Source organism: Oncorhynchus tshawytscha, linkage group LG16, assembly GCF_018296145.1.
Source record: "Oncorhynchus tshawytscha isolate Ot180627B linkage group LG16, Otsh_v2.0, whole genome shotgun sequence".
In the NCBI taxonomy this organism is placed as follows: domain Eukaryota; kingdom Metazoa; phylum Chordata; class Actinopteri; order Salmoniformes; family Salmonidae; genus Oncorhynchus; species Oncorhynchus tshawytscha.
The window spans coordinates 66,058,435-66,071,830 of record NC_056444.1 but is presented as its reverse complement, the minus strand read 5'-3'; the positions used below and the strand labels follow the sequence as shown (position 1 = coordinate 66,071,830).

At 42.1% G+C, this 13,396-nt stretch overlaps 1 protein-coding gene across 1 annotated transcript in view; it reads right to left on the bottom strand.

Annotated features, from left to right (window-relative positions):
- LOC121839690 (metabotropic glutamate receptor 4-like) overlaps positions 1-13,396 on the bottom strand; it is a 185,059-nt gene that overhangs the window by 20,565 nt on the left and 151,098 nt on the right. Inside the window, exons 4-5 of the mRNA XM_042299923.1 lie at positions 12,547-12,701; positions 12,045-12,185 (exon numbers count right to left, since the gene is read on the bottom strand). Coding sequence (XP_042155857.1) covers positions 12,045-12,185; positions 12,547-12,701 — 296 coding nt within the window. The remainder of the gene's footprint in view (positions 1-12,044; positions 12,186-12,546; positions 12,702-13,396) is intronic.

The following is a 13,396-nucleotide window of genomic DNA, read 5'->3' as shown; positions in this document are numbered from 1 at the left end:
GGGCCAAGACACACATGGACAATAGAACGGTGGAAATGTGTCCATTGGTCTGAGGAGTCCAAATTTGAGATTTTTGGTTCCAACCGCTGTTTCTTTGTGAGACGCAGAGTAGGTGAACGGAGGACCTTCCCAGCGTGAAACATGGAGGAGGAGGTGTGATGGTGTGGGGCTGCTTTGCTGGTGACACTGTCAGTGATTTCTTTTGAACTCAAGGCACACTTAACCAGCATGCCTAGCACAGCATTCTTCAGCGATACGCCATCCCATCTGGTTTCCACTTAGTGGGACTATCGTTTGTTTTTCAACAGGACAATGACCCAAAACACACCTTCAGGCTATATAAGGGCTATTTGACCAAGAAGGAGATTGATGGAGTGCTGCATCATATGACCTGGCCTCCACAATCACCCACAACAGTAAGGCTCTCCAGAGGGTAGTGAGGTCTGCACAACACATCACCGGGGGCAAACTACCTGCCCTCCAGGACACCTACACCACCCGATGTCACAGGAAGGCCATAAAGATCAGCAAGGACAACAACCACCCGAGCCACTGCCTGTTCAACCCGCTATCATCCAGAAGGCGAGGTCAGTACAGGTGCTTCAAAACAGGGACCGAGAGACTGAAAAACCGCTTCTATCTCAAGGCCATCAGACTGTTAAACAGCCACCACTAACATTAAGTGGCTGCTGCCAACATACTGACTCAACTCCAGCCACTTTAATAATGGAAAAAATGATGTAAAAAATGTATCACTAGCCACTTTAAACAATGCCACTTAATATAATGTTTACATACCCTACATTACTCATCTCATATGTATACACTGTACTCTATACCATCTACTGCATCTTGCCATCTTTATGTAATACATGTATCACTAGCCACTTTAAACTATGCCACTTTTATATGTTTATATATATTTATATATATATATATGTTACGTACTCGATACCATCTACTGCATCTTGCCTATGCCATTCTGTACCATCACGCATTCATATATCTTTATGTACATATTCTTCATCTCTTTACACTTGTGTGTATAAGGTAGTTGTTGTGAAATTGTTAGGTTAGATTACTCGTTGGTTATTACTGCATTGTCGGAACTAGAAGCACAAGCATTTCTCGACACTCGCGTTAACATCTGCTTACCATGTGTATGTGACAAATAAAATTGGATTTGATTGGATTTGACCTCAATTCAATTGAGATGGTTTGGGAAGGAAAAGCAGCCAACAAGTGCTCAGCATATGTGGGAATTCCTTCAAGACTGTTGGAAAAGCATTCCTCATTAAGCTGGTTGAGAGAATGCCAATAGTGTGCAAAGCTGCAATCGAGGCAAAGGGTGGCTACTTTAAAGAATCACAAATATACTATATATTTCGATTTGTTTAACACTTTTTTGGTTACTATATGATTCAATGTGTGTTATTTCATTGTTTTGATGTCTTCACTATTATTCTACAATGTAGAAAATAAAGAAAAACCCTTGAATGAGTAGGTATTTCCAAACTCTTTACTGGTACTGTATAAATTAATGATGCGTACCCATTGATTCTTGATGAGTATAAAGTATAAATGCCTCATGAACTTAATTCAACTGTAGTACCCCATCAGAACTCAAAATATAAGCTTGTTTAACTTCACTGTTTTTGTAAACAAAGTAAATGTAAACAGACCATTAAACATGGTTAAAACTATCATTTTGATATCATGGATGGTCAGTCCTTGCATCCATAGTGTAGTATATAGATTTGAGAGTGGTTGCATTTCAGCAGCCTCATCCCTCAGCTTTTTACTGAAACTGCGGAGGGGAGAACACTTTATTGATGTTTCAATTAAGGATTGCCGCTTTAATCACCTTATAATAGTGTAATAGTGATTATATGGTGCAATATACTTTTGTGCCATTAATATCAAGCAAAACTTGATGTCGAGAACTAAATTCTAGAATTGCAAACAAAAATAATGATAATGAAAGCAAAACATAAACTCAAAACAGAACATTGCAAGGATTTTTTTTAATGCAAGAAAAAAATTTTTTTTAAATGGATGCAAAAAATTGGTTTATTTTATGATAATGCAATTAAATGAAAAACTCTCCCTCTTTCCTGCAATTTTCCCTATCTTAGGTTATGTTACCCTGACATTTTCTTTGGCTGCCTTTTTTCCCAGTTGCAAGTTTTGGCACATTCATTCCTGCCACACGGCACTGTGCACCCCACTGCTGTTTTACTTTGGAAGCTAAGCAGGGTGGGTCCTGGTCAGTCACCGGATGGGACACCAGAAGTAGCTGGAAGTGGTGAAAATAATATTGGGTGATTTTTTTTTTTTTTAACATGAGGAAAAAACGTGAAAAATGTATTTATGTAAGGATTTCACTTTATTTTTATTTTGACATGAGATTTTGATTTGTTCATATGTGTTCCCACGTGTCCAAAAACCACAGGTGTTTTTTTTACACATGATTTTTCATGTTTCTTGTTCTAATTGTAAGGGACAAGTGTTTTGTTTATTAAAATGTTTACATTTACTGCTGTCATATAAATATAATTTTCACTAAGAGCCTTCTCAAGTTGCTCTGAACCTCCTTATTTCTGACTGTGACAGTCTTGGCAAGTTATTGCCTGTGATTTTCAAAATCGGCTTAATAATCAAAGAGCAATTTCCTTTAATCTAGTTTAATGACTCCCGTCCAGCTATTACTTCTAGTCGGATGGCGAGACACTTGCTCTTGCTGTCTGAAAATTCCACTCCATTATCAATGTGTGGAATTAAAAGTACTTATATTGGCTTATCTTATGACCTATCTGCCATTCTCACGATCTGGCCATGGACACATTGAGCAATATAGGGACCTACAGGTTGAGGTAGTTGTCACCTACAACGTAAACATAGGCCCTGGGCCAGAAGGTACAAGCAATGAAATTTGGTCTGAGACCAGTGGTTGGATCTGAATTATACATCCAGACTCTGGGGATTAGGCCTTTCAGTCTGGAGTCACCATCCTAATGGATGAGAGGAAAGGTACTAAAACCTAACATTATAGTATAAGTACCTCCAGCTGAGGTGCACTTGTAAGTGGTTGATACTGTATATGTGACTCATAATTACCCTTTTGTTTTGTTGTTCATTCCACATACAATCCACCAATACTACAATCCTAAACTTCTGGGGGGGTACACTTAGGTATCAGTCTCCATAACTACCCATCCCTGGAGTTTCTTATGAAATTAAATGGAATGCTTTACAGTCCCAACTTCCTCGGTTACATATTTACAGTAACATCAGCAGTTAGCATTAGCAGGGGGTTGATTTGTAAACATCTATTTAGCAGTAAATCACAAGAGAATACTCTGTTCCCACTTCCCTCAAATTCGATGATTGGGCAAGCTCTCATTTAAGATTTTAATTCAAATTATTATGTCTATTAGAGCAAATCGATCATTTTACAGAGGTCCAGCACAATCGTATTGCAAAACGTGCCCCTGAAAAATTATATATAGAGAGAGAGAGAGAGAGAGAGAGAGAGTGAGAGTGAGAGAGGAGCGTCTGCTAAATGATGTAAATGTAAATCTAACTCTTTCCTGTAGAAAATTACAGTGCTCCTGGGGCCACTCACTGCAGGAAAACAAATCTGCAGCAATTTAGCTCAAGAGCTGCCACCATGACAACTGATGAAAGGTATGGGTAAACACAAAGTGAATACTATCCTCTCTTGAAATTTAGGAGGATAGTCTGTTTGAGAGCATCCCTAAGGCATTGTCATGTGCAGAAACCCTTACAGTTGAGTCTTGGATTAATTGACTAACGTTGTGATAGTACTAATGCACTTTCATTATTATTCTCCTGGATTTCTTCAGGCCCCCTGTGACATGTTGGAGCCAAGACGGGAAATCTCATTCATGATGAATAAATATTGCATAATTGTTAAGCTCCTCAACATTTTGCTAAATGAGCTAAAATAAACAAAGAGCTTACATTTGTTCTCTTCTTTTATCCAATTTAGAAAACTAATCACCATTCATTTGAATTGTAAATTAGGTACTCACATGTTGATGATGTATGTGGTATGTTGTGGTTCTGGGAGTGTGCTATATGTACAGTATTGTGAGTGGTGGTCTTGAGTGCATGACTCTCTTCAAGGAAAGCAACTGAACCATGCATGAGAGCACCAGATGTTCCAGAAGTCTGTGTGATCTCGCTAACTGTAGCCAATGTAAGACCTTTAAAAAAGGTTAACATTCACAAGGCCGCAGGGCCAGATGGATAATGTTTTATTTAACCTTCACTTTTAATAAGCAAGTCAGATAAGAACAAAATCTTATTTACAATGACGGCCTAGGAACAGTGGGTTAACTGCCTTGTTCAGGGGCTGAATGACATGTTTACATTGGCAGCTCAGGGATTCAATCTAGCAACCTTTCGGACACTCTAACTACTAGGCAACCTGCCGTCCTGGATTACCAGGACTCGTACTCAGAGCTGACATTTTCAACCACTCTCTGACCCATTTCGTAATACCTACATGTCTAAATGACTATTGCCCCGTAACACTCACATCTGTAGCCATGAAATGCTTCAAAAGGCGATCATGGTTCACATCAACACCATCATCCCAGAAACCCTGGACCCACTCCAACAACCACAGTCAGAGGCTGGCACTAAGACAGCATTGAATGAGCTATACGGCAAACGGTACCGAAGCGCCAAGTCTGGGTCCAAGAGGCTTCTAAACCGCTTCTACCCCAAGCCATAAATCTCCTGAACACCCAATCAAGTGGCTACACAGACTATTTGCATCCCCCCTCCCCCTCTTTTACACCGCTACTACTCTTTGTTGTTATCATATATGCATAGTCACTTTAATAACTCTACCTACAGTTGAAGTGGGAAGTTTACATACACTTAGGTTGGAGTCATTAAAACTTTTTTTTTTAACTTCTCCACAAATTTCTTCTTAACAAACTATATTTTTGGCAAGTCGGTTAGGACATCTACTTTGCATGACACAAGTACTTTTTCCAACAATTGTTTACAGACAGCTTATTTCACTTGTAATTCACTATCACAATTCCAGTGGATCAGAAATTTACATACACTAAGTTGACTGTGCCTTTTAACAGCTTGGAAAATTCCAGAAAAGTATGTCATGGCTTTAGAAGCTTCTGATAGGCTAATTGACATTAATTGAGTCAATTGGAGGTGTACCTGTGAATGTATTTCAAGGCCTATCTTCAAACTCAGTGCCTCTTTGCTTGACATCATCGGAAAATTAAAAAAATCAGCCAAAGATTGTAGACATCCACAAGTCTGGTTCATCCTTGGGAGCAATTTCCAAATGCCTGAAGGTACAACGTTCATCTGTACAAACAAGAGTACGCTAGTATAAGCACCATGGGACCACGCAGCCGTCACACCGCTCAGGAAGGAGACGCGTTCTGTCTCCTAGAGATGAACATACTTTGGTGCGAAAAGTGCAATTCAATCCCAGAACAACAGCAAAGGACCTTGTGAAGATGCTGGAGGAAACAGGTACAAAAGTATCTATATCCATAGTAAAACTAGTCCTATGTCGACATAACTTGAAAGGCCGATCAGCAAGGAAGAAGCCACTGCCCCAAAACCGCCATAAAAAAGCCAGACTACAGTTTGCAACTGCACATGGGGACAAAGATCATACTTTTTGGAGAAATGTCCTCTGGTGTGACGAAACAAAAATAGAACTGTTTGGCCATAATGACCATCATTATGTTTGGAGGAAAAAGGGGGAGGATTGCAAGCCGAAGAACACCATCCCAACCGTGAAGCATGGGGGTGGCAGCTTCATGTTGTGGGGGTGCTTTGCTGCAGGAAACACTGGTGCACTTCACAAAATAGATGGCATCATGAGAAAATAAATTATGTGGATATATTGAAGCAACATCTCAAGACATCAGTCAGGAAGTTAAAGCTTGGTCGCAAATGGGTCTTCCAAATGTACAATGACCCCATACTTCCAAAGTTGTGGCAAAATGGCTTAAGGACAACAAAGTATTGGAGTGGCCATCAAAGCCCTGACCTCAATCCTATAGAAAATGTGTGGGCAGAACTGAAAAAGCGTGTGCGAGCAAGGAGCCCTACAAACCTGACTCAGTTACACCAGTTCTGTCCAGAGGAATGGGCCAAACTTCACCCAACTTATTGTGGGAAGCTTGTGGAAGGCTCCCCAAAACGTTTGACCCACGTTAAACAATTTAAAGGCAATGCTACCAAATACGAATTTACTGTATGTAAACTTCTGACCCACTGGGAATGTAATGAAAGAAATAAAAGCTGAAATAAGTCATTCTCTCTACTATTATTCTGGCATTTCACATTCTTACAATAAAGTGGTGATCCTAACTGACCTAAGACAGGGAATTTTTACTAGGATTAAATGTCAGGAATTGTGAAACTGAGTTTAAATGTATTTGGCTAAGGTGTATGTAAACGTCCGACTTCAACATGCACATATTACCTCATCTAACCGGTGCCCCCACACATTGACTCTGTACCTCCCTGTATATAGTCTCGCTATTGTTATTTTACTGCTGCTCTTTAATTACTTGTTACTTTTATTTCTTATTTTCATCCATACTTTTTAACTGCATTGTGGGTTAGGGGCTTGTAAGTAAGCATTTCACTGTCAGATGAAATATACCTGTTGTATTAGACGCATGTGACCAATACATTTTATTTTATTTGAATTTGCATACAGATGCACAGATGGCACAATCTCTATTGCACTCCACACTGCCCTCTCCCACCTGGACAAAAGTAACACCTATATGAGAATGCTGTTCATTGACTATAGCTCAGTGTTCAACAGCATAGTTTCCTCCAGGACCCTGGAACTGATCACCTCTCGCTGCAACAGGATTCTGGACTTCCTGACAGGCCACCCTGTGATGTTGAGGGTAGGCCAAAACACATCCACCACGCTGGTCACTCAACACGGGAGGCCCCTTAGGGATGCGTGCTTAGTCCCCTCCTGTACTCCCTGTTCACCAACGACTGTATGGCCATGCACTACTCCAACCCCATCATTCAGTTAGCTGACGACACAACGGTGGATGGCCTGATCACAGACTACGATGAGACAGCCTATAGGGAGAAAGTCAGTGACCTGGTAGCGTTTTGCCAGGCCAACAACCACTCCCTCAATGTCAGCATAACAAAGGAACTGATCGTGGACTACAGGAAATGGAGGGCCCAGCATGCCCCCATCCACATCGACATGGCTGTGGTTGAGTGTGTCGAAAGCATCATGTTCCTCTGTGTCCACATCACTAAGGAATTATCATGGTCCACACACCAACACAGTCGTGAAGAAGGCACGGCAACAGCACTTTCCCCTCAGAAGGCTGAAAGGTTTTGGCATGGGCCCTCAGATAGGCATCCTCAAAAGGTTCTAAAGCTGCACCACTGAGAGCATCTTGACTGGCTGCATAACCTCTTGGTATGGAAAATGCTTGGTATCTGACCGCAAGGCGCTACAGAGGGTAGTGCATACAGCCCAGTACATCACTGGAGCCGAGCTCCATGCCATCCAGGACCTCTATACCAGGCGCAAAGCCACGCATGTCATAGACTGTTCTCACTGTTGCAGTACGGCAAGGTACTGATGCACCAAGTTTGGAACCAACAGTACCCTGAAAAGCTTCTACCCCCAAGCCATGAGACTGTTAAATAGTTAACCAAATAGCTACCCAGACTATCTGCATTTAACTCTTTTGACTCATCTCAAACACTGCTGTTACTGTTTATTATATATCCTGTTGCCTATAGTCACTTACCCCTACCTATGTGCATACTGTATTTCCCTCAATGACCCCGTACCCCTACACATTGATTCGGTACTGGTACACCATGTATATAGGCAAGTTATTGTTACTCATTGTGTATTTATACCTTGTGATATTATTTGTCTATTTTTGTGTCTGTGTCTATTTTTCTATCTGTAGGGTTGGGAAGTCTACACCTGTTGTTGACGAAGCATGTGACAACTACAATTACATTTTATTTTAACAGGGAAGACATATTGATACCTAGGTCTCTTTTACAAATGTGCCCTGTATATACAACATAAATATACACATTATGTATATGTATATTAAAATACAAAAACAGTCATGGGAATATTACAAATTACCCAGAAAAACAGTTACATTCCTCCACAAATACGTCCCCAACCAATACTTTGAATTGTCTGAACGGCACCTGAAAATCAAATGAAATGTATTGATGGGAGGATAATATTTACTGTTAATTTAGTGCAATTAGGCAAGGGTCTTCAATCTTTTCTTGCCCAGGGACCCTGGCAACCGGCAACACAGAGGCCCCCATCATACGTTGGGAAAAAAAACATTTTTTATGTCTTGTCTTATCATCAGGTGAATGATAATGGCAAGAAGAATTAATCAACATTTTAAAAGTAATACATTGAATAGATAATTTTTAATTATTTTGATCTCCCCACATTGTGATTGGAAGAGGAAGTAAACATTTTATTTAATAGCAGCTGTTTAGCTGGTTAAAAAAATGTTAGCCATGTGTTGGCAAAAAATGTATGTTAAAGTCAAGAAAGCTTACCAGCAGGCAGCTGGTGCAAATGGGGATGACCATTGAACAAGTTATTTGCAGTCTTCAATGTCTCGAACATACTCGAGACCCGTTGCCTTCAACTAGCGGAGGATACTCTGCCACCAATCGACCCATCAGCATATCAGTCCATTCAGCAGTCCGCCCAGGTCAGCGATGCCCGTTTATCCCTCCCGGATAAATATGACGGAAACCCATCTAAATGCCGTGGCTTCCTACTCCAGTGCTCCCTCTATTTTGTGCACCAGATGGGAGCCCCCACCACCGAGAGGTCCAAGGTTGCCACGGTTATTTCTCTGCTGACTGGGCAGGTGTTGGAGTGAGCTACAGCCATCTGGGAGAGAGGAGAGGAGGAGCTGGCTTCGTATGAGGGGTTCATGGCTCTGTTCAGAGGTATCTTCAATCATCCACCAGAGGGCAGAGAGGGGGGTGAGCGCCTACTCCAACTATGGCAGGATGACCAGACCGCTGCAGAGTACTAGCTCACCTTCAGGACAGTAGCCACATCCAATGGATGGAATGAGCCGTTGCTCCGTACACTATTCCGAAGAGGACTGCATGAGGAGGTCCAAACGGAACTGGCATGTCATGACATCAACCTCAACTTGGACGCACTCATCTCGATGGCCATCCGTTTGGATAACCTACTTTGGGAGCGTCAGTACCCAAATCGCTTCTCTCCCTCCCTCAGTGAACACTGTGTCAGAGCCTGAACCTATAGAGGTAGGGGTCACACCTCCCCGCGGCGGAGCAACGCAGACAAAGACAGCTGGGGCTCTGTCTCTATTGTAGTCAAGGGGGGCACCAGCTTCAGCAGTGTCCGGTATGTCCCAACTCGGGATCCACAAGAGCTGAGACAGTCACGTGATCTTCCACCTCCTGGGACAGGTGTGAGTATCCCATCTTCATCATTTTCTGTCAAGCCCTTTTCATTGTCGATCACACTAGCTGGCTGTCCCTCATGTACTGTTTCTACATCATAGTGGATTCCAGTGCCGCAGGGAACTTTATTGACCAGACCCTTACCTCCTCTCTGAACATCCCCTCATACTCGCTCTCCTCTTTGTTTCCGGTTCAAGCTCTTGATAATTGGCCACTGGGAACCGGAACCATCACACACATCACAGTGGAGTTCATTCATCAGGAAAACATTCCCTTCTTCATCACTAGTGCACCAGCTCACAAGATCACCCTTGGAATCCCATGGCTTCAACGCCATAACCCCACCATCATATCATAGATGGGAATCACGTACTTGTCACCCGAATGCCGGATTACCTGTTTTCAAGTTCCCTCTCGATTCGGAGCTCCTGTGTTCTGGGACATAGATGCAGACATTCACCAGGCTCTGGAGAGGGAACTCTGTACACACTAATTGTCCTCCTGAGTGCATCTACGTTCCCACAGGGATAAGGGAGCGGCTGTTGACCTGGGCACACACAGCTGTCGTCGCTCGACATCCTGGGATCACCGTACTATTCAATCGCTCTCCGAAAAGTATTGCTGGACCACCTTGATGCATGGCGTTATTCGCTATGTCAACTCCTGTTCTGTGTGTGCCCAAACTAAATCTCCGCCGGCACACTCCAGCAGAGAAAATCCTTCCTCTTCCCGTGCCTCAGCATCCCTGGTCTCATCTATTCATTGATTTTGTCACTGATCTCCCCTCCTCTGATGGCTTCACTAGCATTTTGGTGGTTGTGGATAGATTCTCCAAATCCTGTCATTTTATCCCTACTGCTCTTCAGATCGCTGAGGCACTGTTCCAGCAGGTCTTCCGGTATTATGGCCTTCCAGAGGACATCGTCTCCAACCGTGGCCCACAATTTACGTCACGGGTATGGAGAGCTTTCATGTAGAAGCTCAGGGTCATTGTCAGCATCACTTCTGGGTATAGGTCTCAGTTCATTGGGCAGGTGGAGAGGATTAACCCCTGATGAACCCCTGATTACATATATCTGTCACTCCCTTAGTTCCATTCCCCAGGCAGTATTGACTATGTGTTTCATGTCTAGACGCAACTCTTGTCTTGTATCGTTCCATGTTCATTATATTGTTAAACTCACCACCTGCTTCTCGACTCTGAGCGTCTCTGTTATAGCGATATTCATAACATCACTAGCAAAAACTACCAGGTTGAATACCCATCAAATACTGGGTTGAATAACCATACATTAAGTTATCAAATTCAGGTCTTACATCAGGTTGGCACACAAGCTCTACAGTAGTTCCCGCCTCATAAATGAACTAAGGAGAGTATTTTTTTAGAAACATGGATCTGAACACAACTAATGACTCAGGCAATGTTTCTCAAACCACCCTGGATTCGATTTGATCACATAGAACTGAACCTGTAGAAAAGTGGAGACAACACATCTTCTGTTTTAATACACTGTCTTCACAGCAAATAGTTCTCGGGCCCCTGATTTATAGCATTGTGATATAATGGCATTAGGCAATGGCTGTGAGGAAACCCATCCTGGTAACTATCATAGCAAGCTGATGAAAGCATGAAACATTAACGCATAGGAAGGAATCAATCATCAGCACATCACAATCCAACCAATACAAGAATCAGTCCAGTCTGGACTGATTAGAATCCTGCAGATTGTGTTGTCTGTACAGGGAAATGAAAGACAGTCAGGCTTGGAGTGCCCACTGATTTTAATGACCTGGGAGCTTGTCTCTAATATGCTGATTGGATTTGCTATTGATTATGTTTTCAACTTGTGTAATGGCCCAGTTTTGGTGATTGCTATTGTACTGCAGTGCAGATTGAACTTGGCGACGGGGAGTCATGGGAACATTTAATCATGTCTAATAGAACAAAAGTATCATACCCTTTACTCAAACACATTGCATTTCGCCAAAATGTATCATAGCTCATACTACAGTAGCCTACATCTCTGCATCAACATAACGCTGTTGAAGGGTTATACATGTATATTTCAAGTACAAATACATGTTAAGAACTGTAATGAAACCATTCTATTTTGTTGTTATTGCACTTTCCAAAACACATTCCACATTTATGTAGTCACACTCCACAGCAATATAGTTCCTGACTCTTCTATTCTGCTTAATTGAACCCATGAAATGGTGTGACCCTGTATTTGTGTATTCAGCAAGCACTGCATTACACAGTCTCTTGTGAAGTGATATTTGACTAATCAAAGTTTCTGGCAGAGTTTGGAACTTACCACAGAAAGTGTATATAGCCCTGCAATCTGGGAATACATTTTGGGCTCCATGTTTCTCTTCCTTGCATACAAAATAACCATAGTATTTAAAGTAGATGTAATGGCACATCATCCAAGACATGTCGGAATACTACAACTAGTGATTGCATCTGTGAGTTCATAAACAATCAGAGTGTATGTGGGACTAGGTTATGGTAAACAAGGAAATTCTATTCTTACTTGTGCACTTTTTGATGCCGGATCCTTTCTTCAGAGCATGTCGACTGAGTTTGCACTGAAAGTTGTTTTCCCAGAACTCTGCAAACCAAATATTCCTTCTGTTGTTGTCCAAAGTTCTGCTGATAAAGTAGCGATCAAACCCTAGAGAGATCAATGAGAGACACAGTTGGATTTAGAACCACCTGCTGAACTACTGCAGAGATGTGTATTGGATTTTCTGATTACTTTATCAACAAGTTTTTTTCAGCACTACCTCCACATAGTACTACTTTCATCTTACAGGTGTTCCTACAGTATATCCTGATATATGTTGTTTACAGTATATGTCAGTGTTTTATTTGGAAATGTCAGGGTTTTGAATTAAATTTGGATTTCATTGTCGAAGACAACAAAACATAGATACAAATGTCATCCTCACATCACCAGTACTGCCAACTGTCGTGTGTCATTTAAATTTGACAATAAAGAATATAGAACATCATATTCTGTATAACATCAGTACCTCGGATGGACTGCCGTTTAGGTAGGATGGTAACAGCACCTTCTGCCATCTCCTCTTGGTTGAGTATGGGGGAGATCTTAGACCCCCAGCTGTCTGAACCCACCCATATGAAATGTCCTGTCTGGTTGTCCTTCTTAGCTGCTTGAAGAAGCCGCCTGTAGGAGGGGCAAAGAGAGAATACAGTACAATTCTTGCAAATTATATACATGATTCACCTACTCATGGGGCTGGATGATTAGGTAAATACGATGTGTTGGTACTGGACATTAACAACAGCCAAACTACACCTCGCGTGTATTGCGTGTATGTTTTGAACACTGCCCCCCCCCCCACCCCCACCCCCACCCCACCCCACCCCTATCCCCTACAACAGGACCACAGTACTGGAAATACAGTTGATACAACAGGACCACAGTACTGGAAATACAGTTGATACAACAGGACCACAGTACTGGAAATACAGTTGATACAACAGGACCACAGTACTGGAAACACAATCAATACAAAAGGCCCTCAGTACTGGAAACACAATCAATACAAAAGGACCACAGTACAAGAAACACAGTCGCTACAACAGGACCACAGTACTGGAAACACAGTCGCTACAACAGGACCACAGTACTGGAAACACAATCAATACAAAAGGACCTCAGTACTGGAAACACAGTCGCTGCAACAGGACCACAGTACAAGAAACACAGTCGCTACAACAGGACCACAGTACTGGAAACACAGTTGCTGCAACAGCCAGGTACAATAACAATACAGTGTATCTCGAGTCACTCTGCCACCCCTTTGGCTCACCAGTTAACCCAGAATGAAGTGACAGAGTAATGCATGTTTGAGTTAT